This window comes from Micropterus salmoides, unplaced genomic scaffold (assembly GCF_014851395.1).
Source record: "Micropterus salmoides isolate LMB-PRFRI ecotype aquatic unplaced genomic scaffold, ASM1485139v1 Ms_hic_scaffold_3, whole genome shotgun sequence".
NCBI lineage: Eukaryota > Metazoa > Chordata > Actinopteri > Centrarchiformes > Centrarchidae > Micropterus > Micropterus salmoides.
The window spans coordinates 8,864,998-8,891,062 of NW_024042261.1; the positions used below are offsets into that span (position 1 = coordinate 8,864,998).

Genomic DNA, 26,065 nt, shown 5'->3' on the forward strand with positions numbered 1-26,065 from the left:
AACTGTATATAAAGTAGTTATAGCAGTAAAATGCTACTCATTGTTACTGCTACATTGTTGCACCAGTATTAACAATTTAATAATTAATATACAATAATATTTCAGTCACAGAGGTCATTTTACTGCAGAACGAGTACTTTTACTTCTGATACATTTACATTACATATACATTACATAATACTTCTGTACTTCGAGATAATTAGGATTATTGATGCAACACGTTTACTAGTAGGGTTTTTACATTGTTGTACTGGTACTTTTAGAGTACTTCACCGTTTTAGCTCACTGACAGTTCAAAATCAGCTGATAGCAGCTAATGCAGGTTGAAGCCTCAATCAGAGATGAGGAGCGGACTGCAGAGGTCCACTAAACTCATTTCTTTCTCTCTCCTTTAGATTACATGTATTTTAGTTAATCATACTGGAAACTGTAATTGTAAATCTCATGAACGACTCGCTATACTGTTACCACTAGTTTTGCTAACATACTTGTCATGCAGATAAACTACACATAGCTCATCTTGAGCTCTAACAGTCAAAAACAGCCTCATTCTGGGCTTTTTGGATTTAGTCAGAGTTTGAACGGGATGTTAATGTGATGACCTTGCATGATGACTCCCTGAGTATCTCTGAGCTGCTGAGAAACCAAAAGATTTCAACAAACTGATTGCACCACTCCTGGGTACTTTTTTGCTGAGTGGGTGTGGTGGACTTGGAGATTTAAAGATATGCAAACAAGCGTACTAAATGCTTCTCCGGGGGGTGTTCAGGTTTCATCTTAAAAACAGCCTCAACCTCTTAGTATTCTACACTTCTCATTCATACGAGTGTTATTGCCTTGGCAAGGACAGCGACCTTTGACAGAAGCACCTACCTGCGTATTAGTAAACACGCTGAATCCTTATTGATCCGACAGTTGGGATTTCCTCACGGAGAACAAGTCAATATGCCAGCGGCAGGCAGGCAGGATCTGAACAAGCTTCAAAAGCAGCGATGAAGTGCTCCTGCACAACAAGAGACGGATCAGATTAGGTTGTTTTATCATTATTTGATTCTCCTCTGTGATCAAAGGCGATGCAGCTGTGTTTTTATGACACAAAATTGCTTTGGCTTGGAATATCTAATCACACGAGGACTTCGGTTCCCCCTAGTCAGGATTAGGTAACCACTCATTGTCACAGTAGCAACATACTGCAGGGCAGATTAAACAGAACGGCTACAATAAACCAAAACGACGGTTCACCATCAGTGGGGTTTTGAGTTGCCTCCTTTCCAGGCAGCGGATGGTGAATGTGAATGAGACCATTCATCCCTTCATCCTCCACAGTGACTATCGCACAAGCTGTTTTCTGACTTTTCTGTCTTTGATCCTCAGATTGTGTCTCTGTGTGCGTGTCGCCCTCTTAGTATCCTACGGAGGAGCAGTGATGAAAGCCTTGCAGGGTACATTTGTGCATGTGAAGCCTTTTTGATGGTTTCGTCGCTCTCTCCGCATTCACTCACACCATCACATGAGCCTGTCTGAGAGCACTGATTTTCACTGCGCGTAAAACATTACCGCAGGTGTGGCATTAACTGCTCGGAGACAGCTCTCCTTTCTCTGTCTACCAGTGGATACAGCACTTGTAAACTAACGTGAAAGAAAGCTGATGCTCCGCTTTATTGTTGATTATTTGATTGGATTAGGTTTTAGGGTTCTTGCCACTGACTCAGCTCCTTCCACAGTGACCCGACCCCAGCCTCGTCACTTCCCGTCCCCGCTCTCTAACCGGCTCCTTGGCGTTAAATCAACAGTTTTGGTGTTTACTTGTAGTGTAGCGTGTAGAGAAGTGTGGAATCAGGTCAAGAAGGCGCAACATCTGTTGATGTTGTTGTGTGTCTTTTCTCACAATGGAGTCAATGTGTGTGTCCTCAGGGCAAAATATGTGCAAACATGTCCCATTATCCTGCTTCTAGTGTGCAAAGGAGCTGTCTGCAATCATTATCAGGTTTAAATGCCGTCGTGACAATTTTGAGATTGTGGTAAACCACTGTGCTTGCCTTTACAGTCTGAATTAAAGAAGGGTTCAGATTTAACATTTCTTAAATTCATTTCATACTAAAAACGTTTTCATTTTCTGTGATTTCCACCTAATGTGATTAACTCATTAGCTTTGGCTGAACTGAAATGTGTTTTTGCACAGAACAAGGACTGCATATTTTGTGTCTCATCTGATACATTAGAACTACACAAGGAATGGATCTCTTCTTGGCCAGTAGTGACAATAGGAACAAGTACCACAACTAAAAATGTGTTTTAATGTGAGTGTTGTTTTTGGTACAGAAAAACATGACCCAATTCTTTAATAAAGTTCCGCTTTTTCCAGAGTTTTTAGCTTAAACTTTTCTGATTACCCTGGAGACTTGAGGGATGCTTCTGAAATTGTTCCCTCATTTGCTATTCACTGTTTGCTGATGAAGACTTCAGAATATGGGACTTTTCATCCATGGTTAGTGATCAGTATGAAAACCTCTGCATTCCCCACTCTCTGAATCAGGTTTTTTTTCCTGTAATTGTCATCTGTCTATATGTAAAAACTACCTGTTGCAGAATTCTATGAATGTTAAGTCTTAAATCGCGCTCTACCCACTGAGCGCAGCATTGTTGGGCCTATGATAGACAGTTTTATGACATCACTTGAGGCAGTTTCTCTCACAAAAAGTTCTCTACAACATTTTTCACATATGCAGTACTACTCTCCAACACCTGTACACAGACTTTCATGTGTAAATAAATGTAAATTTTCACACTGTGCCTCAGTTTTAAAGAACGTGTCCTTCCTCGCATTAGTGAAACTCTGCTGTTGCTCGGTTCACATGAACTGCCCACAGTTGTGGTTGTAGTTACTCTGGTGGGGGGAAGTGTGTGTATGTGTCAGTGTGTTACAAGGTGCGAGAAAGGTGTACATTACTTTGTGTAACTCATCAAACCGCTCTCACCTCCCCTTTTCTTTTCTCACAACTCGGCCTGTCAGCGTTGTTATTTTGCTGAGCTTCTTCAGGTTGTTTCTGAAAGATAAAGTTTGTGTGTGTTGTCACTGTTTGCTCTGTCACTAGAAAAGCTTGATTGTGGCCAGTGTGAAAACAATGTACCTCATTGCCTAGAGGAGGAGGACTTTTAAAGTGGCTGTTTTTCTGTTCTCGTTTCCTCAAATGCTCGTTGTGTATCCACTTGTCATGTGGATCATGTTGCCCTGAGGCTGATAAATACAACCTTCTAACCGTCACTTGACCTCATCACCATACACATTAATGACTGCATCCTTCTCCTTATATAAGCGGCCTACAATCATGATGAACAGAGCCTCCATCTGAGAGATCACTGCCTACTAATTCTTTGTTGATATGATCGCTAATACATGGATGAGGTTTGTGGCTGTAGAATCCAACAGCATTACTCCTCCTAACATCCCCTGTTTTTAATCAGTGTATTTATATGCTGATAATCAGGTTGAGTTTTGTGTCTTGGTGCTATCTACAGGTAAATAAAGGGACAACTATGGGGCCAAGGAAACAAAGCTGTTAGTGCATGCTGGTAATCATTAAACCAAATGACTCTGTAGGAAGTGAGTCTGTTTGACATCAGCTGCACGTATAGGGGAAGCTTATAGAAGGAGTGGCTTAGAAAAATTTGACGAAACATATACACAAAATGGCGTTGACATGAATGAGAAACACTCTCTGAAGGACAGCAGGGATACAGGAACACACGGTGTGATCTATCAGGAAGGACTTTCACAGAAGCCAGCCTTTACAGTGTATTTGTGTGTGTGTGTGTGTGTTGTCCGGCACTTCCCTTATTGACTCAGGTTTGCTGCAGCCAGTTAGTCAGCAGGTGGGGGGAGCAACGCTGCTATCTTCTGTTAGTCTAACATAATCTCCATATTGACAGAAAGGTTTGATCACAAAGGGCTTTTGAAAGCTCATTCCAAAGCCCATATATTTGAGTTTTAGACAAGAACCCCCGACGGTGTTGGTTGGAGTTGGCGCAAAATGTTGTACAGACATTCATGTTCCCCTCAAGATCAATTGTAAATACTTTGGTGACTCTCACTCCTAATGGTAAAGCTAGGGTAGGCGACGTTGGAGAAACTTGCAAGAGACAGATTTTGAAACGATCCAACCGAAACCACTCCCCCCAAAACACTGGGCCGGGCTTTTTACAGCCCTGTGAGAGCATCCTATAGAGGATTTTTATTAGTAGTAGTATTTGATTTATTGATTGTTGGCAGGATGTTGAGAGAAATTCAACGAATCTAACAAAAAATCCTTATGAGATACATTACCTACCCCAGCTGTAAGCTGGCTCAACAGTGTCAGAAATCAACATCACATACCCCTTTAAGATCACAGTGGGAAAGCAGATTTTCACTTCTGCTGTTTATATGAGGCAGCAGAGACTGTAGCTGCTGTTGTCGACTTGCCCCCAGGACTGAAATGAAGAAAACACTCTGATGACTAAGTCCTTTATACCGCCTCCTCCAGACTTAAAATATGTGGAAACTGCTGAGTCTGTCTGTGGCACTTTGAGCAAAAACAAGTCAAGGTGAGTGAGGAGTTGTGTCCCTCCTCTTTGTCACCTGTCTGTCTGCTGATACCAGCAGAGTTTCACCAGAGGCAACAGTGTAAAAGAGCACAACGATAAAATTAGACTCCACATGTTTACCACTGATTCAGTCTGAGCAGTCTGTTCGGTATCTGTCTGTGTTAAACTGTTACAGTTACCCCCCACCACCTCCTCATGGAGTTTCCCTCCACTATGCAGGGGTTCAGTTGTGACTATTTCTGGCACCTGTTTACCCTGGATTGTTGTTGTTTTGCCTACAGTTTTGTTTACGTGACCTTTTATGAGTCTCCTGGCTTTTCGGTCAGCAGCTCAGCTCTCAGAGAGGGAGGGGTAGATCTAGAAGCTCAGACCTCAGAGAGCAACATTAGAAATTGAGCTCCCTTGAAATACCAAGAAGGCATTTATTTTAGACCACACAGAAATCTCTAGAATGATTGAGCAAGTCAGCAGGTTCTTTTCCGGTTATGTTTCATAATCACATTTAAAGCTCATATATGCCTGTTTATTCATGTAAAAACACGCTCATAGCCTTGATTAACCCTATTTATCTAAGGGATAATCTGAAGTGTCAAACATCTGGTTCACTTGAGTATGTAGTGTGCACATAATATTATGATGTTACCGAATCACAAGGTGGTGAAAGGTGAAGTTATTATATTATTGTCATCTGATATCACCATATAGCTGCAGTGTGCAGCTTTCAGAAAAGAAATCCAGCTTTAAAAAACTGACAGTCTAAATCTTAGTCATTTCCTCTCTTTGCTCTTCTTTTCCATCCAGAAAACAGCTCACGCCTCAACTTCTCCAACATGTCCGCGCCTCCTGATTCGGAGGAGTACCTGGACATGAATGGCTGGCCCATCTGTAAGGACCAGGACGAAATGCTGAACCTGGCATTCACTGTGGGCTCCTTCCTGCTGTCTGCCATCACCCTGCCCATGGGCATTGTCATGGACAAATATGGTCCACGGAAGCTACGACTTCTGGGAAGGTAAGGCTTGAGAAGTCGTAAGTGTAATATTGTTTGCTTTATTTGTTGCCTCATTCATACATTACCCATTGCTTTGTGTTCCCAGTGCCTGCTTTGCCTTCTCCTGCCTCCTCATCGCCTACGGTGCCAGTGATCCCAACAGTAAGTATCCTTACTCATGTCACCGCACATACATCGTGCCTCACACACTGCTCTCAGTCATGTTGCTTTTGTAGGCGAGCCACAGTGTACAGCATATTTCCCCGCAGACACATACAGCGTGTCGATGCAGTGGTGACACTTTAATCAATTCGGTAGGGTGTGTGGGAGTTGCCTTGCGTCAGCTGGGTAACCAAATCAGAGTTTTGTCACTAATCTGCTCTTCCACCTGCAGATCTGTCCATCCTGATCTTCTTTGCTTTGGCGATGAATGGGTTTGGAGGCATGTGCATGACCTTCACTTCTCTGACGGTGAGTAGGAACGCTTTAAGATTGCAGAACTTATTTTATATTTTCTCTGTGTATAGCTGATGCCTGCTTTCACTGCGTCAAATGATGCTACTTATGCCCCAGTAATTTTATTTTTGTCAGGGATATTTAACACCAAAATATTTGACCAAACTCGTTCATTTCAATGGAAGTGCTGTGATCGGTAGATTTGCCTAAGGAGGCGAAGTAAATCTGCACAGGACCTTTATGTGGTGTTCAACGGTGGTGAACTTAGGCATGCAAATTGGTGCTGTTGACAAATAGCAAACCATCTTGACAGTGCTGACATTTGAGGAAATGGAGAGCCAGGGAGGCCAAAATGGAGAAAGCTATAATATTACTTATGTAATCATCTAATTTTATACAACCCTACTCCGCTACAGCTCTACATAACATATAAATATAATTATAACACAAACATATATACATTCACTTGACTGTTTTCACTTATTGCCTGGTTAGTGATGAGTTAGCTAGCTTCCTAACTGGAAGAAGGCCAGCTAGCTGAGCGCAAAATCAACATATTTTGCCTGGCTATTGTCAGCATGCTACAGCTGGCTAGCATGTTAGCAGTTAGCTGGAAAGGCACAGCAGCTAACAAGTCCTGCAACTCACCAAGCTTCTTCACAACTCTTTTGCAAGGACACACAAATACATTTCTTGGTAGCCTACGACATTCTCTCATGACCTGACACAAAATCACTTAAATGAGGTTCATACTTGGTTTATTTAGTGAGTGACAACATCCTCAGCAGGATGCAGTCAACACTGAATAACAGAAAGCCTCTAATACAATGTCAGTGTCAGCAAACCAGAATAGCACAGTATATAAATTTGAGATGAGGGGAAATGAAATGAGTGATAGCATCAGACACTGATGGAAAGAGGACGAAACAAGAAGGTCAGTGAGATAGAGAGAGATGGGCAGACAGACATGATGCCTCTGCATCAGAGAGAGGGAACATTTGAAAAAGATGGACAAAGGGGGAGACAGACAGAGATGGCTGAGCAGTTGACAGGAGACTACTGGGACGAAAGGATGAGCAGTGATGTGGCGAAGAGGGACGGACGGAGTGGATATGGACAGACAGTGGTCAGGATGATCTCATCAGCCCGACAAAGTGCTGCATCACAGGGATGTGAGAGAGAGACATAAGCAGAGAGTGGTTTAAAGAGAAGCAAGTCTGTATTAGTCATTTATTATTCACTCCCGTGCTGCTTCTCTGGCTGGGAGCCAAAAAAAGACCTCTCCTCATTACTATTTCAGCCACCCAAGGACACATGAATCCCTTGTGTTTCGACTATAGATGTGTGATTGTTCTAACAACACAATAGAGTGTGTATTGAAAATACATTTTTAGGGTTCAGCTGGTGTCTGTTTTACGCAAACTGAGGGGTACAGTTTCTACGATAACCATGTCACCAAACTGCATCATTAGCCATTAGATCAGAGGGGGAATGTTCAGTATGTGAGTTACTTTGTCAACGCCTGCTAGATATTTCTTTACAACAGTGTTGCTAACTGGCTGTCACTGAGGAGTCAAACAGGAAACAGCAACAGGGGAACTGAGTGTGCATTTGTGTTTGCATGTGCATCTCCACCCATGCTTCGCTGTTTCCTATTCAGGCTGCCTACTGGGACCCTTACTGACGCACACACACATACACAAAGAAAGAAGTTGCTCAGCTGGTTTCATCCCACTGCATCCCCCACTCAAACCTTTCAGTCTAGTCTCTGCCTGGTTGTTTTTGTCGTCTCTAGTTTCAGCTGCTCTCCCTCAGCAGGGCTGGAACTGTATGTTACTGTATATCAACACCGTCTCAGCCTGTGTGTGTGGGTGTGTGTGTGTTGTTTTAGCTGCGGACCGCCTCTAACCTACAGTGGGCTTCGTTACAGCTCCCTGCAGGCCTCCACAAATGTTACTGCCTCAGTCTGTGTGTGTGTGTGTCAAGGTATCTGCAGGGGTCTTGAATAGTCTTACCTCTGAAGGTATTAAAACATCTTTTATTTACAAAACTCTTGAATCTACAAAATGTTTGCAGGCTGTCGGGACACATTACATGCACACTCCACTGACAGTGGCCTTTTTGTGCAGTTTCAGTCAGCACCATCAGACCTATACAGAAAAACATTGTCACTACTGCTAGCTACAGTAGCTAGGAAGCTAATTACCGCACAATGGATGACTGTTCATTTCAGCAAAAACTCCATGTTAATAAATTTTAATTAGCTTCTCATTTTGTGCTGCTTATCCTGGTCCAATTCTATGTGTTATTAAAAATGTCTTAAGTCTTAAATTGGTAAAACATGCTAATACCCTGGTCTGTGTGTGTGACAGAGAGAGGAAGTGTTATTGTGTGGATGCCTTCCCTCTCCCTGCTTTTTCTGCAGTCTCTGGTTCAACAGTTGTTACCAAGGAAAATAATTATTTTAAGAAACCTGTAACCTTTGTTTCTCAGGGCGTAAAAAGCTCTGAGACAGCATCTCGGGCATCAGGTGTCATTGAAACTCAGGTTGACCCACCAAATTCTGTCTTTCTTTGTCTCTGCTCCTGTGTTGCTCTCTTCTAATAAGATCAGTGGACAGTTAGGCTCCTTCCACTCTTTCCCTGTTATTTCTTTATCTATCTTTGCTTCATTTCCTCATTCTCTCCTGTGGATGCACACTCAGCACTCTGTGTCCCTGCTACGGAAAACAGGGAGTGAAGCCATGAGTAAAGCTGAGGAGAAGAGGGGGCGGTGATTTATTCCCTTTCTGCTCTTCATTCCTCACGTTCTTTGCTTGTAAACAGCTTCACGTTACAGAGAGTCTTTTCACATGAAATGTTCCCGAACAGGCCCCTCTACATACACATCTATACATATATCCACACCAACAGGCAGAAGCTCCTCCTCCTTGTTCTTCATGTAGTTCGTGGCACGTGTTGGAGCCTCCTCTGTTTCCTGGGTTTGGTCTTCCAGTCTGAAGCTCTGTTCGCTGCCCTAATCTACTTTTATGTCGGATGCCTTGAAATGTGTATTTCCTCTGTTCCCATCTGGGAACACTCTTACAGGCTCGCTTACTGATTCCCTGCGTGAAACAGTCAACAAACTGGCCACAGATGCAATTTTTAGCTGAGAAATCTATATGTTCTGCACATCTTTCCCCCTGATGACTGAAACATGTAGGGCTGACAGGGCTGAAGGAGAAAAAAGGAGTGGTTTCTTGTATTCTACTCGGTGAAAAGCCAGCAAGCTCAGTCTGTGGGCTATTTTGACTATGCCAAAGATGACAGGGTGAGATGGAGGAAGTACAGTATATGCTCTGTTTGCTGCACATGGCCACATGAAATGAAGGGAAGGGAGATTTGGGGAGGAAAAAAAGATGAATGAATGGCAAAGGTCAAGAGTTTCTCAGTAATTTGAGATAGGCGCTAGTCAGACAGAGCAGCAGTTGCTGATGTCAGGCCCATGTGGATGTGGCTTTGTGTAGCTGTGTGAATTTCTGTTCGAGGTGGTTGCTGGATCTAGGTTTTAGGGGTTTCTGTGTAGCGCGGACGACTTTAAATCCCTTCCAGACACAGAGAGGTCTTAGCACTCATTCAGAGACATCTCCACCCTACCAACAATTTGTTTTTGGCGTGAAGGTCAACTGGTTTCAGTCCAAAATAGATCAGCCTTCAAAATATTGGACTCATAATAGCAGAGAGCTACCGATGACGTCAGGTCAATGGTGGTATGCAGTCTGGTGTGCATCAGCTGGTGTTTGCTAATCTTACAGACCACTTGGCTGCTCTTTATGATGGATGGAGTCCTATCGTGTGTGTCAGGAGAGGGCCGGTCAGAGCTGGTTCTCAGTGGTCCAGGCAAATGAAGTTTCCACTTGCTGCAGCAAACCCTCTTCCTTCTTTCATTTCTCTCTTTTTTTCTGAAACGGCTCAATCCAGTTTTTAGGCTCAGCATGTTTCTCACACCCTTGGCCTCTTTGTCATCTGACACATTACTGTTCACGTTTACACTTTCAACACTAAGCACATACTCTTAGTGACGTTTGCAGTCACAGGGGAAACTTAACTAAGCAAGTATCTAAACTAGTTGGGGGAAAAGCTAGAGTCCTGTTTTTTTCATAAAATAACAGTACAACATCAGAAGTTTAGGGTCCTCCAGACTTATCTTACACTTCATTCAAAAATCAAAAACATTACATATCACATTTACATCTTATTACACACAGAAAATGTTCGCAATGAAGACATTAAAACAAGACAGACTCAGACTGTAGAAGCAAGCAACTATACTCATGAATAAGTGGGTCACATGGTGTACAGTGTACACAGCATTCATCTCATTTCCCTGCACTGACTGCAGTCAGCACTCTCACTCAAACAAAATCGAATCACAGCTGAACAGGTTTCAACAGGCCAATATGGTGACTTGAAGTAACAATTTCTACAGGATTAGCAAGAGTCTACTGCCATTGAACTCAATTTTTTTTATATAGCACCAGTGGCAGAACCTTGATGATACTATAATAGAATTATAGTAATGGTAGTGGTAATAGTACAAGTATCAATAAAAATAATGATAGTCATAATAATAATAATAGAAATTGTAGTCAGGCACAGTGGTGCTTTGAGCTAAATGCTAATGTCAGCATGCTAACATGCTCACAATGACAATGTGATTATGCTTTAGCAGCTTTAATGTTTACCATGTTCACCATCTTGTTGCATGTTAACATGGTCACATCTAGTAATTAGCAGATTGTGTTAAGTGTGTTCATTAGAGTTAACCTCCTTCACTGCATTGCTGTTCTCTGTAAAGACACGTCAAACATTGCTCTTTTACTGGCAAGCAGCTACATTGTTCCAGGACATTTTGGCAGTGGCCCACTGTCTCTAGATTTGCCAGAACGTCTTCTTAAAGAAGACTAATTAATCTACATAACCCATGCCGAAGGGAGTTTTGACAGTTTGTATTTTTCTTGTTTTGTTCAGGTTTGGCCTCTTGCGCACATGCAGATTAACCCATAAAACAAAATGACAATAACCGAACCCTGCCGCTGAACGCTCTTATATCCAGGTGACTGCTCTGAAGCTAAAATAGACCTTTAGTGGCTGTTCAAACACTGAGCCCATCTGCGCGTGTGCCCTGCCACTCTCTGCATGGATACACTGTGATCACAGCGCACAAAAGGGAAAGGAAGAAGCAATAACAAAGTAGATGGTGGTCGTTATTATTATTTGGATTTTCCCCTGAATGTACTGATTATTAAATATTCATTCTTATACGTTATTAATAGCTACTAGTAGAAGTAGTTAGATTAGTAAAGCCTGTCTTTAATCAGGTAGAAAAGGGTGTAGGTGAGGGAACAAGGTGAAATTTCCAGGATAAACTCTGGAATGCCTCTGATTAGGAACTGTGTAAACACAGGCAAGAGTTTCCTTTGATGATTAGAAAATCACAGAAACAGACTGCCACTGTCTGGAGGAAAATCTAGTTTTAATATTAATGGGATTAGCTCTTTTTTTCTTTTTTTAGCAAGCTAGCAATGTGAGGTCACTTTGGTCCAAATATTTGACAACTATTGGATGGCTTGCCATGGATAATTAGCATGTGTTCACATGCAAACATCCTAAACTAAGATGGTTAACATCATCATCTACCTGTAAACATTGTGTTAACATTGTCATTGTGAGTATGTTAACATTGCGGATGTTAAAGCAACGTTCAACCTCACAGAGCTAATTTAACTGATATCAACACATTTGTAGAATCCAGTTAATTTCAGTCGGATTCACAAGCGTAAGTGATTATGATTCCTTGCGTTTTTGCATTTTTATTATAGCTGGCAGGTTTTTGTCGGCCCAAAAGTTCAGTCATATTTCATGGCAGTATATTTATCATGGCTGTTATTTTCTGACGGTGTAGCTACTGTGCGGTGAGGTGCTTGTTGTGTGTCTCTTAGCACCTGAAGCCACAGCAGCTTCTTTGTCCTCCGGAGTTTAATGTTCACAAACTCACCTGTCTGCTTGACTGATGTGTTATTGACTCCAGCTACAAAAACCCTGTCATCTGTTCCTCGTCAAGCCTGACAGCTGCTCCTGCCATCAACACACTCGCTCTGACTCTGGCCTCATGCTGCTGAACCGATTAATCCCTATTTCTTCTTTCATGATTAGCAGACCAAACCGGTTTGCGACATGTTTTTGGGAAACAGTGGTCTCAGCAGCTGACTGTGACTCAGAACTAGTAACCCAGGGTAGCTCCCCGTATGACGTAATTGCCAACGCTCAGCATCACAAGGATTAGATGTGGTTTTTACTCTGGTTTGGGTATGCTGCTGCTCACACAGATGGTTTGAAGTTTCTGCTCTGGCGCACCCTGTTCGATTTTGTTGTTTTCTCCCACACAACCGTGCACGCTCAAAAATTATCGCCAGTGGCAACAGTGTTGCTTCCAAATGAACCTGCTCCCAGACTGAATTAACGAGACGGTATATAAGTGGGAGTGACACCAAGGAAGTGACTGACTGAGAGGTTAGGGACTGACTCATCAACACTGCAGTAGATGCATTCCCTTTTTATCTGCACTGAATATCTGTTCCATCTAAATGGAAAATGTTCATTTTGAACTAGTGACTTATGAGAATGATTGTGCTGGTTTCACTTTGTAAAAGAGGAAGGCCCTCCACAGGGTTATTAATATTTCTTTTAACTCTTTACTTCACTGCAACACAAATAATGTTTCAATAATAGAACAAATTGGTTTCACATTGTTAAATTGGCACAACCTGGTTTACACTCTACTACACTGTACTCTATCTTAATCGAACATCAAATGCCAATGTAAACTTAACAAAACACCACCAATGTAGACTTAATCCAACCCTGATCCAGGGATAGAACTGATGTCCTCTTTACATTGCAAAGCGCACCTTTATGAATATTGGTTCTCTTTTTTGTTGTAACTATTTATGTAACTATTAACTCATCCATCCATCCATCGTCAACCGCTTATCCTGCGTACAGGGTCGCGGAGGGGCTGGAGCCAATCCCAGCTGACTTTGGACGAAATGTAACTATTAACTGTAACGGAAAATAAATATAAATTTAGGACTATATAATAAAAAAAAACAAGAGACCCTCTCCCAAAAAAAAGTCAGACTTGATGCTTTACTATTAATAGTTCTTGTGAAAAATTATCTATCATTACAGACTAGAGGAAGAGGAAGTGATACAGCAACAGTGGGGAAATCTGAACCTGTTGACTCTGACTCTGCATAGCTATCAAGGCCTTGATTCGTCACGACCACATCAAGTTTGCTGAGCTAGATACAAGCTGAGCACGTCTGTTGTGTCTCCTCAACACCAACTGGGCCAAATGTCACCTATCTTTCCCCTGGTGTTGTCAGTCAGTCTGTCTCCTCCTGTAAAGTGTCATAACTGGATTCTTCCAGTTCGGTGCTGCTACCGGGAAACAGGAGTGGAGGACTTTGGGGGCCTCGTTATGTTGGATGGCATGGCAGGGGTGTACTGATTTTTTGTAGCTTAGCTTCGGTCCAATTAAAGGAGGGGAATGCGATTCTGTAAAAATCCAATACCATGATATAAAGTAAACAACGACAAGCAAATAACGTAGCTAATGTTACCTAAGTTGTGGGTTTGCAAACTGTCGCTACAATTACTGTTGCGAAGCTAACAAGCAGAGAGGACAAGAAGGTCCCAGAGCCAGAAATCCAGCTCCAGACAAACTCTCCTGCTACTATAGATAGATAACATCACACCAACAACATGTCTTGGCAAACTAGAAAGTACGTTGAGTGTGTTATCTGACACACAAATCATTTCTGAAATAGAGTTGTATGGTTTGGCCTGAGCCACTTTGTTTGTTTCCCACTTACAGAGCCAGGGTTGTGTACAAACACTGGATTTTATTTCAGGGCACACACAGAACATAGCTAGCGGACCACGAGGAGACGTTTGCTTAATTTGACAAAAAGACGTGTGTCGTGGAAATTGTATCTTGCTGGTAAGGGATTAAGCAAATAATTGAGTAACAACCAACCATTGTCTTTGAAGAATTTATTAATAAAAGAGAATAAACAGAGAAGTTCTAAAACACATGTATAGCTGGTCCAGAGACCTGCCGCCTAGGGCAGCATCAGGCGTCTGGTCTCGAGCAAAATGATGCATAATCATTCACATAGTCTAGGTTTCTATGTTTTGGGGAACAGAGATCATCTCCTTGCCTTGAATGAACATTCAAGGAGAGGAGAAATATAGCAAGAGGGGGAAAACACTAAACAATCTCACAGCTCTGACCTAAACCCTACAAATGTGAACAGACAGTTAATATTGAGAGAAAAGGTTAAGGTATAAAAAAACACTATATATATATGTGTGTGTGTGTGTGTGTTTGTATGTAAGACAGAATAATTGTAATAATAATTTTTAATAATAACAATTTTCTGCCACAACAGCATGTATTGGATTAGAATTGCATACCCCACCTTTAATCAGGGGAGTGTAGTGTTTGTGGGGTGAGAGGGTTCAAGCAGCTGCCTAACAAGCTGCACCCCTGTGGGGAACACAGTGGCCAGATGGACGGGTGGACAGACTGATGAGGACAATGGGACTGGAGAGGAATTATGAGCGCAATGTTGATATTTATGACCCATAATAAAGATAAACCTAATTTTTAGTTCCCTGCCCCTACTCTTTCACCAGAGACCCACTTCATTTACTGCTGTTGACTTGGAGTTTGATTTCTTCTCCTCCATGTAAAAACAATATATTCTCCAGATGGCATAAATTAAACACCACATTGATTGAGACAATAAATCTTTAAGCCACAAGTTGCTCTCGTGCTCTCTGTTACTATTTTTTGCTCTTTGTTTTGCACTTGTTGAAGAAGGTTGCTGACGTATGGTTAAGAACAGCTTGTGCTCTTGTTTCGAGTTGAGGAGTTGAGTGTCATTATGCAAGACGATGGCTTTGCTGTCTCTGCTCCACTTCAAATGCTGGAACAAAAACAGTATGAGAAGTACCCTGCTGCAGACAATACAGGGTGTACTTTGTGGCAACAAACCTATTAATAGTCAATAAAGTAGAACACAGGTATTTGCCTGAATGTGTGCAGTTTGATACAACGAGTGATTTTAGGGGTTTTAAGCGGATTGTAGCAAAACAAAAATGTCAACAAAGATTAATGTGCAGGCTAACATACCGCAGAGCAAAAATGAGTGAATTAATCTACTGTAGTTAACTAAATCCAATTATAGATATAATTAGAGCTAGCAGCAGCCTGACTGCTCTAAGTCAAGCTGTCGTCACACACAGGTTACACTGGGTCCCTTGGATACATGTTAAAAAGGTTCAGACTGTTGCCACTTACAAAGTCAGCAAATGGACTCAGTAATGTGTGTTACAGTTAAGAATGTCTTTCTAAAGTTTGCCAATATTAGCAACTATGAGCTAAAAAGTAAGACCATGTAAGGCTGTAACAGCAAAACTGAGCAAATGTGTTTTATTGCTAATGAATTCCAACTTTTAATTTGCAAGAGAATGTATAAATGCTATGTCTTGTGTCAAAGTTCCACAGTCATTAAGAAATATTGTGTTTCTAGGTAATACAGCACCATGTGCAATGCCCATGCCACTTTGTTTTGGGCCTTCAAAGGCAAAAAACCTCCCTGTTTCACTGGTAAAGCCCTGACGCCATGCTCTTCAGAAAACCTTTTTTCTCTAATTCCAACGTGAAATTCGAGACCAGACTGCTTCTGCATGGTGTGTTAGAAAGTGGATAATTGATTTTTCTCCGTAAGCCCCAGGCTAACAGTGTTTCACAGTGATTTAAATCATATTCACATGTTATAAAGAGGTCATGATTGAGATTGCCCGCTGTGTTTTGAGTGTATCTTTAGACTTCACGTGTTTGTGTGTTTATGTGAACTTGCCGTGTATCACGTTGAAGTTAGTAAACTAATCTGGTCCCGCTGCTCTCTTCATAGCTCCCCAACATGTTTGGAGACCTGAGGTCGACCTTTATTGCTCTGATGATTGGATCCTACGCCTCCTCTGCTGTCACGTTCCCCGGCATCAAGGTAACTTTCGATTTGTGGTTTCAGTTATGTGACGGCAGAAAATTGTTTTCTTCGTATACTTATAATCTTTTATGCAAGTACTTATAAGAGTGCTATTTCTCTATGATTATTATTATGTCTTATACATCGTTTAATCTTTAACCTGTTCCTTTTATTATTATTCTCATCCTGCGAGTCTGTCCACATGTGTAGAGTTTAGGTCAGGGATGTGGAGTTGTTTTTTGTTCCTCTCCTGTTTTGGCTGGGACCAGTCAGAGCTGGTAGAGGATCTTTTGTTCCCTAAAACATAGATACCCAGACTGTGTAAATGATTATGCAGCCCTTTGCTCTGGGCCAGACGTTAGTGACTGTCTTAGGAGACAGAACCTCTGGTCCAGCTGATTTGTGTTGTAGTACTTGTTAAATAAATTCTTAAAAGACAACAGTTTGTTGTAACTCAATTATTTGCTCAACCTCTCACAAGGAATATAATTTCCACGACAATTTATATCCCCTGATTCTTGATTACCCCAAAATATTCTTTATTTTTTATCTAATTCTATCCTTATCCATCACATAAGGTTTGCTCCTACAAAGTGAATGCAACGCTAAACTTAACTCTGATTCTCCATTATAACGTGTCTGTTCGGGTGCCGTCTGCCCATCTGTAGGTGATCTATGATCTGGGTGCCACCTTCATCACTATCCTGGTGGTTTGGGCCGCCTGCGCCTGCCTCGTCTTCCTCAACTGCTTCGTCAACTGGCCTCTTGAGCCCTTCCCCGGCCCAGAGGACATGGACTTCACGTAAGACAGATAGACGCACTCACTCCCGCACACACACTAGAGTCATCTACACAGTTCTGTTGCCTCCAGTTATCACTGTTAAACAGCCACTGTAACGCTATTGGCTTACCCCAGGTTATACCTGCTGTAAATGGATTCAGACTGAGCCCAGACAGCCTGCATTCTCCACAGAGATCACTGCATCACTACATCCACATGTACATGATCGCATGGACATGCATGCTCACACGCTCATGCAGAGTAAATCCCTGTGTAATGCAGCCGAGCCCAAGTGAGCCTTGGAGACAGGAAAGACCATAAAACCAGATAATCAGCTGGCTTTGCTCTCAATCACCTGGATCCTTTGTTTCCTGCCATCCTTGCCCTTTTCCTCTCTTTTTTCCTTCTAACTTGTTTTCCTCCTCCTCTTCCTCCTTTTCTCGTTTGACAGTTTTGCTCTGTATTTTGTGCTCGCAATCATCTTGTCACCTTCTCTCTCTCTCTTTCCACCGTTCCTTCAGGGTGAAGATCAAGTTCAGCTGGCTGGGCTTTGACCACAAGATCACAGGGAAGCAGTTTTATCGGCAGGTTACCACCGTGGGGCGCCGTCTCAGTGTCGGCAACTCCATGAAGCAGCCGAACCAGCCACCCAGAGACCTGGCCACTCAGGAGGCCAGCAAGCTGTGCCTGTCCACCGTCGACCTGGATGTGACGTGCAAGGCCAAGGAGGAGAGTAAGTCTGAAAGATCTGACGTCTCTAATGTTAGGAATCTGTAGTAAGGTGTACACTATCTGCAAGGCACCCAACTGCAGACAGACACAGTTAGCGGCCAGCTGGCGAACATAGTGGAGCATTTAGCTTCTACAGAACATGATATTTTTCTCAGGAGTTGGTGGAGACTAAAACAGAGCTAAAAGGAGAGTGAATGCTGATGTCAGGTGGACCAAAACATGCCATCAATTAATACAGCTTTAACTTAGCAGTTGTTTTCCCTAAAAACTGTCACATTTAAAGATTTTGCATCTAAGAAAGATCAGAAGCAGGCTTAAAAAACCCACCATGCGTTACTTTTGTGTAATTGTAGCATGTAAACTGCTCCTTCGGGCATTAAAATTCCCACATTCCCCAGAAACACTACAAAGGACCTCAGTGTCCTACAGTAGCTACAGCCTCGCTAAGACTGACAACTATCAGTAATCAGAGCACTGTTGCATGTATATCTATTGTATTGTTGGAAAGTTGGCAGAATCACCTCTTAAAAACTCTCACCTTCTTAAAAACCTAAAACCCCAGGGCCTGACCTACATCTGTACACAACAATTAGGCAGAAGCATCCCGATGGTACTTTACCTCTGCCCTACATCCATGCTTAGCAAACCTGTTACCCCTACACCTCCAGGCTTCCTCGGGCCCTTATGACTCTTCTACACCGGGGTCAGGGACTCCCAATGGGGGTGTCTGCTTGCTCCCCTCTCGGCCTCTTTGGTACCAAATGGACTGTGGAATTGTTTCGGACCCCGTTCTTAGAAAAGCCGCTCAGCAGGTGTGTTGCTCTGGCAGGGAGCCCTACAGAGAAGCATTGTTATAAGTTTAAGGCCAAGCATCAGCCAATTCAAGTGTGTGTGTGTGTGTGTGTGTGTTACTGTGTGTGTGTGTTTAGAGCAGTCAGGATGCCCACGGTTGGTTTCATAACAGCTGGACATGGTTCCGTCTGTCAGGAGCGTTAAAGAGGCCCATATCACACACTCACACACAAACCTGTTTCCCCTCTCACTCGTCTCTAATTTGATGGCAGCTGCGAAAGTCCTCCTCCTGCCTCCTGAGATCTGGAAGACCGGATTTGTATTTTAAACGCACTTTGTTCTCTTATTCTATCATCAGAAACAAGCACACATCATGTAGCTGCACTGAAACACTAATTGATTGTTGCGATTTTAATGTCAAAATAAAATACATGCTGTATATTTTTTGTCTCAAGAATCTCAGCCTCTTCCTTTTAGTCTGGGACAGAATGGTTTCTGGGCTTCCTTTCATGACATTATGGCCACAAGTGCCTTGATCAATGCTGGATCAATGCATTATCAAACGACATGCTTGTAAAAGTGCTTATAAAACATTATACCTTTTACCAAACTATTCCCTTAATTAAGTCTCAGATGGATACCTGTTGTTCTAGGTAATAAACCCATGTGCTCCATCTGTGCACTAACAATTAATTGGTTTGTCCACTTCTTCACCATATGGGCCGTTGTGTCCAATTTCCATTTATATTCACAACCTTTCCTAGTACCCACCTTTCCTTGAATCCCCAAGCCACTCCATGATAAGACGTGTTACTGTGGCACCCAAGGGCAAGTGGGCTCATTTAGATAACAGCCTCTTACCTCCACCTTAACAGTGGAAAAGTATTGTTGTAGTTTCCCATCCTATGAAAAGAGATTAGAAAGTAAAAAAGAGGTCTTGTGTAGAGACGGGCAGGTTTAGGCTTGTAGCCGTCTGTAGAGCTCATGAAAGTTGGCTGCTGCTGCTTCTGCTTTACCTGCAGGCTGTGGAGCCTTAGAAGAGATCCTGTAGGTTGTGTGTTGAGATGTTGTGCCTGGCAGAAACAAGCTGCAGACACATGTCATTTCCATTTGTCCAATACATGTTTTATGACCAAATACCTGCAGAGCTAACGACACACTCATGAGCCTCAGCTGTTCTTTGTATTCACTGCTAATTAGCAAACACTAGAATGAATCATTATTTTACGAAAACAGTAGTGAAAAAGTACGTGAAATAATATAAAGTTGATGTGTTCAGGGGGATATCTTGCTCCTATGAAATGTGAATAACGCTGATCTGATATTTAATAAGAAACTAGATGTATTAGCATGTGATTTGTTCTGACCCTGTCCTCTCTGCTTTTATTTCCTCTGCAGCTCAGTCCTTCATGAAGAGTGTCTTGAGTCCCATCTTCTTGCTGAGCCTCATCACCATGTGTGTGACCCAGCTGCGCCTCATCTTCTACATGGGAGCCATGAACACCATCCTGGAGTCTCTGACAGAGGGCGACCTCAGCACAGGTGCGTGTTCTTGCCAGCACATAGTGATTTAAACTGTATGTGAAAACGAAGATGGTGTTCCGTGAGCGGTTGCTTTTTATCTTTAACATCTGACCGCAGACATTTAACTGTGGATGTTCATCTCTTCCTAAGACTTTGTCTCGTCTGTCTGCTCTCTGACACCTAACAGTCCTCTGTCAGCTGCTTTCTGCCCCGCCTTATTGCTTGTTGTTAACTCTGCTTCGTCTTTCCTTTTCCGTTTGTCTCTCTTGCTCTTTCCCTTTTCCTGTCACGCTGTCTTCATGCTGCTGTTGCAGTGGAGAGGATGCAAGTGGGTAAGAGACCTCAGGCTTAAATCGCAAAGATCTAACCGCCTAGACTCTTCGGCCATTCTGCTCAGCTTTCTGTCCTCTTTGCTGCTTGTTTGTTTCTATGTGCATCACAAGGATAACAATAACTTAAAGAACTAAATAATAACACTCGTTTCTGTGCTGTCGTCTGTCTCCCAGTGAGTGTCTACACGTCCATCTTTGGCGTGCTCCAGCTTCTGTGTCTGGTCACCTCCCCTGTGATCGGCTACGTCATGGACTGGAAACTCAAAGACTGTGAGGAAGAGAATGACAAGGGCGCCAAGAGGTGAGGACGCACACATAAACGCACACATTTAGACAGACAGCACAGACGAGGAAATAAAAGGAGAAGCTGGAAAAAGCTTGACTTTATTTTATTCTCTCCTGTTCCATTAGGGAGCCCGGTCAGCCCCGCCGCCCCGACAAACAGATTCAGAAGATTGTCAACGCCACCAGAGCCTTTATCTTCACCAACCTACTCCTTGTTGGCTTTGGATTCACCTGTATCATCTCCAACCTGCCACTCCAGGTCCACAAACACACACGGGATATTGAACTACTTTATGTCTTTGAAGCTTATTCGGGGATGCACATTTCCCAGCATGTGCTGCAGAAGCCCTTAGTCTCCTCACAGAGAGAGTTAACACTGCAGAGAGCTAAAGAGAGACTGAGAGATGTACATGATGTTCAAAAAACAGAGACATACATGGCAATGCAGCGCCCGCTCTTTCTCAGCACTTTAGTGACACCTACTGGACAAAAGAGTCACTGCGTGTTATTTACTCATTCTGAATCTCATTGATCAAAGATGAAAGCCATTTCTCAGCGAGGTACTTAATGGAAACTGTATCTGTTTTTCTCCTCAGATTCTGTCTTTTATCCTGCACACTATTGTCAGAGGCTTCATCCACTCTGCAGTCGGAGGCCTCTATGCTGCTGTGTAAGTGTGTGTAAGGATAATAGCGTTACAATGCACAATAATACTGTATAGTAATAGTATTTACTATGTACCATGTGATGTATGCAGTAAATGGTACACCAAACAAACATTATATGTGTATGTTAAACATCTCTTTCCGAATCCATGAGTATTAATCTGCTGCTATAACATGATTTTGGAACCTGGCAGCAGGGAATAGGTACCATTCTGCCACAAGTGCATTATGAGGTCCAACATAGATGTTATATACTGTACAGATTGTAAAGTCCCTCAATTTGTGATATTGGACTATATAAACACAACTGACTTTCTTGAATACAATGACGAAACAAAAAGAACCTTTTCACCCCAGAGTTGATGTTCTAAACTAAAGTACCACCTCAGGTTAGCTATGAAACTTGAATTTACCGTCTGAGACATGTTGTTTCTCTGATGCAGGTACCCATCCTCTCAGTTTGGCAGCCTGACAGGCATGCAGTCTCTGATCAGCGCGTTGTTTGCCCTGCTCCAGCAGCCTCTGTTCATGGCCATGGTGGGACCCCTGGAGGGAGACCCTCTGTGGGTAAGATAACACAAATATATAGACATTAGCATATATGAGTAAACGAGCAAACGCTGTGGAAATACTTAGACCTGCATCATTATGTTGGCCTGACTCTTTTGTTATCTTCAGGTTAACGTGGGCCTGTTAGTGCTGAGCATGCTGGGATTCTGCCTGCCCTGCTACCTGATATTCCATAGCCGCCACCTCCAGCGCCTCAGAGACGAGCGTGACGAAGATCCCAAGATCTATGTCAAAATTAACGACGGCAGCAAGCCCGAGGCCTTTGTCTAGACCGGGAGGAGGAACGGAGAGGAAAAAGATTTTCTTTAAACTGGAGAAGGCGAGCTACACTAAAAAGAGAAGGACAGAGATAAGAAGAGACGGGAGGGGAGAGTGGTTGTGTGACACATGTGATGAATTCCTCCACCCTGTCCTGCCTAACACCACTTGCAGTGCATCTGCATTCAGGCGACTCACTCATCCCTTACATTCCCAATACACACACTTTCACTCACACCATTTTACTGCCATGCCATGTACGTGGTCACATATGACTGCACGCAATTGTGACACCCAGTTTCACCCTCTCTGGTACGACACACTTTGAGAATCCTGACACACACGCCTCTTCAAGCCCCATGGAGAGCTCCCACTCCCTCACCTGCATCTCTGAACCGGGAGGAAAATAGACTACTGGGAGAAAGAAGCAGTGACTCCTCTACACATCTTATCTTCACTCGTCATTCGACTTTTTTTTCTCTCGCTCGAGAAAAAGAAGAAGATGATGCGGAAAGCCGCAGTGAGGAGATTTTGGGGGAGGCGATTGTAAAAAACAAACAACAACAACAAAAAAAAATCCCCGTGATAAGAGTTGTGAAAATGTACAGCAGTAACCATGAAGACCTTTGCTTTCTGATTGGTCCAGGTTTGTCTGGGGTGCCGTTCACCCAGTGGTCTCTCTCAGACAGCACAACCAGTGTTTAATGGGGCTGCACACACACACACACACACACACACACACACACCCCCTCATCATGGCATCTCTGCTTCCTCTTGTGGTCGAGGGCATTAATTGAATAAGACGAATCCACGACAGCAGTATTGGTAGCAGTTTGGATTGAAACACACAGTATGATGGCTTTTAAATCAGCACATGATGCACAGATAAGTTAGGCAAGAAAACACTGCAGCATCTCTGCGTGAGCGTCACAGAATCCAAAACTACAGGGCACGATGCCAGAGACAGTGCTGGCCCTGTATTATTGTTTCACTCAGTCACTAGTGCGGGGATACACGCTCAACTTGCCATGTTTTTTGGTTTTCCTCATGAATTCCTTTGGTGTGTTTGAAATATTGTTGGGTTTTTCCAAGTGTATTTACTTGCAATATGGTCACAGATGTGTTGATAAATCTTTGTTCCCTAAACATGAACTGACGATGTGGAGGAGGGACTGTGTTTAGAGTAGGTGGACGGGACAAAGATATATTAGATATATTAGTGTTTTTAAAGTGGCGTAGAGGCGGAGCCCTGCGTTATTCTACTCACTACACACATGAATTTGGAGTTTCCGTTCGTCTTAGCAATAAGTGGGTCTGCAAGGTGCTGGGCAACGTGTTGACACCCAGTCACACACACAGACAGGCAAATGTGTGCATTTTATGGACTGTATTTGAAAATCAAAAAGGTGCTAGTTGAATCATAGAAATGTGTTGTTGTTTTGCGTTTTTGCTTTAAGGGGCAGTTGAGGTCATTTTACCACAAAGGCAACAAATTGCAAATTACAAAAGCTGTTTCTTTATTCTTCGGCGCAGTGGGGTCCAAAGAACCAATCAAGTTACCATTTGAAATTACTACTTTGCTCTCAGTTTCTTGTCAGTTTTCTGGCAATTCTGCACCATAACACAACCTGTAACCACAGCAGCAGCTCTGGGAAACCTTATTTCACCTCTTACAGACATAAAGGGAGATTTGCTTGAAGGTAGCAGGCTGATAAAAACACATTCCTCCAGTTTCTGATTTAAAAAAAGCGCAGTGTGATGAGAGTCAATGCAGTATAGGGAGATAATAACTGCTGTTTGATTCAGCCTGCTGTCTTCAAATACCATACAGTGGAACTCCTTAGATTTTTCCTGCCTGGCAGTAACTCAGAGGCACATCCAAAGACAGCCATGACCCTCAGAGTGCCTCTCTGTGTGTACAGATGATGGGAGGAGTGGATCCAGGCAGGATGTAGCGCACCCAGTCCCTTTCTCCCTCCAACTATCCATCTATCCATCTATCTAGCGCTTTCATCCACCCAGCTGTCTACAAACACGTCTTGAAATGTTTACTGATGAAAGGTGAAAGAACGGAGAGACAAGCCTTTGCTGCTATCAGATGTTCCCAGTGAACGACTAAGTGAGAAATGAATGGCACATGATGCACTTTAGACCTCTAGAAATGGACCTCAGTCATGTATTTCTGAACGGCCTGTATCGTACACGCAGTGCATGGCTGCTTACTAGTGGTGCATGATGCAAAGAATGTATACTCAGAGCTTCAGATGTAGATTTTTAATTCAGGGTATGGGAATGGAAAGATGCTGTTATTTTTTTATATTCACAGAAAAGTATTGCTTCACATGTTCATTATATGGCCTTTATGTCCCCCGACAGTGCAGCGGAGTCTTGTCTCTCAGTTCAGGAACTTTCACTGTACTCTACACATGTTCATCCTTACTAAATTGCATGAGTTTGTTATCTGTAAAGGGGCAAAGAGAATTGTATGGAATAAAATTGGTGCAGAAATTATTTTTAACTGTTGTTCGTTAGATGACAAATGTGAATACACTTATGTAAAGTGGGAAAGAAATGTACATTTATAATATAATGCATAGAAAACTAATATCACATTTGTGCATTTCTATGCAAGTCAAACTGAATGTTGTCTAATGCACACCTGGTAGACAGGTGCATTGTACTAGAGCTCGTGAAGGAGCTGCGTGTTGTTGCATTGTTTGTAAAAAAATAATTAAAAAAAAAAATACTTGTGAGAAACAACAATGTAAATTTGTGCATAGAAATGTACAAATTTATTTGCAGTGCACATATCTTTATTATAAGTGCACAATTTCTGTTTCCCCTTCATAAAACCTTATTCACATTTGCCATTCGTCTAACACACACGTAATAATTATGGCACTTATTTAACTCCATAGCTGGAATCTCTTAGTGGGCTGGTGTCTGTAACTAGTACTCCTGATTGACACTGAGTTTTCATTTGCCTGGTAACCCATGGTGAGCTCACTCTGTGGCTGAAAGTAAATTTAGCTCATTTACAGACCATCTGTCTTAAGCCACAAACTTCTGTGAATTTAAACATGTAACATTATTGATTGCAACAGCAATGATTGAGCCTGGGTGTGTGATTGATGAGTTACTGGGTGAAATCTTCATTCCCTCAAAATGGGAAACTAATCAGAACTTTCCTTCACTGCCATACCTTAAACAACTCGCCCTGTACTCAATGCCATCACCATGCTGCTCTAAGCCCAACCTCATATAGGGATTCAGCAGTACTTTGGTTTATTGATGGATGTGTTAGTTAATTGTTTATTCTCTGAAGATGAATCCTAGCGTCAGCTTGTGCTTTTATGGTTGTTTTTATGGTCTGATAATAGGTTATGAAGATTTCAGCTGTAACAGACACCCCCCCCCCCCCCCCCCGGCATTTACCATTGTATTTTCTTTTTCTCCAACCTTTTTGCTCCATTTTAATTTTGTTTTCTTTTATTAAGCTCTTGTTTCTCTGATGTTTACGAGAATGTGTCTTTTCATGGTTTTGTATTGTACATTCGGTTTTCTTTCATCTTGTACGACAGTATAGCCATCGACATTTTAAAGTCATGTTATTTCAACTGAAAGGAGAAAAAAAAGATCAATATATGAAGCAAAATAAACACAATCATTTGTACAGACCTGTCTCTTTTTTCAAATGGCAGAAATGATCACTGTGTGCACCTCTGTGATCTTGAAGAGGGAGGGCAATGCCTTTTCAGAGCAGCAGAGGTCAGACTCACTATAATACTGATACTCATGGTAGTAGAATTATCTGGTTGGCACATAAAGCTGTTTATACAATATGCAAATCAAATCAGACTTTATTTATGTAGCGCCTTTTGTACAAAACTGTTAAACAACTTGCTGGACATACAATGACATACAAGAATACAACGAAAATAAAGAGTAATATAAAGAAATAATAATATAGTACATAAGAAAGATGGTAGAACAGAG

At 42.4% G+C, this 26,065-nt stretch overlaps 1 protein-coding gene across 1 annotated transcript in view; it reads left to right on the forward strand.

Moving 5' to 3' along the window:
- LOC119882857 (large neutral amino acids transporter small subunit 4-like) overlaps nucleotides 1-25,744 on the forward strand; it is a 29,497-nt gene extending 3,753 nt beyond the window's left edge. Inside the window, exons 3-14 of the mRNA XM_038693150.1 lie at nucleotides 5,386-5,596; nucleotides 5,682-5,737; nucleotides 5,970-6,046; nucleotides 16,056-16,148; nucleotides 16,799-16,932; nucleotides 17,433-17,644; nucleotides 19,834-19,977; nucleotides 20,466-20,592; nucleotides 20,703-20,835; nucleotides 21,173-21,246; nucleotides 21,685-21,808; nucleotides 21,920-25,744. Of these exons, the coding sequence (XP_038549078.1) occupies nucleotides 5,386-5,596; nucleotides 5,682-5,737; nucleotides 5,970-6,046; nucleotides 16,056-16,148; nucleotides 16,799-16,932; nucleotides 17,433-17,644; nucleotides 19,834-19,977; nucleotides 20,466-20,592; nucleotides 20,703-20,835; nucleotides 21,173-21,246; nucleotides 21,685-21,808; nucleotides 21,920-22,081 (1,547 nt within the window). The 3' untranslated portion in view covers nucleotides 22,082-25,744. The remainder of the gene's footprint in view (nucleotides 1-5,385; nucleotides 5,597-5,681; nucleotides 5,738-5,969; nucleotides 6,047-16,055; nucleotides 16,149-16,798; nucleotides 16,933-17,432; nucleotides 17,645-19,833; nucleotides 19,978-20,465; nucleotides 20,593-20,702; nucleotides 20,836-21,172; nucleotides 21,247-21,684; nucleotides 21,809-21,919) is intronic.
- The last annotated feature ends 321 nt before the right edge of the window (nucleotides 25,745-26,065 follow it).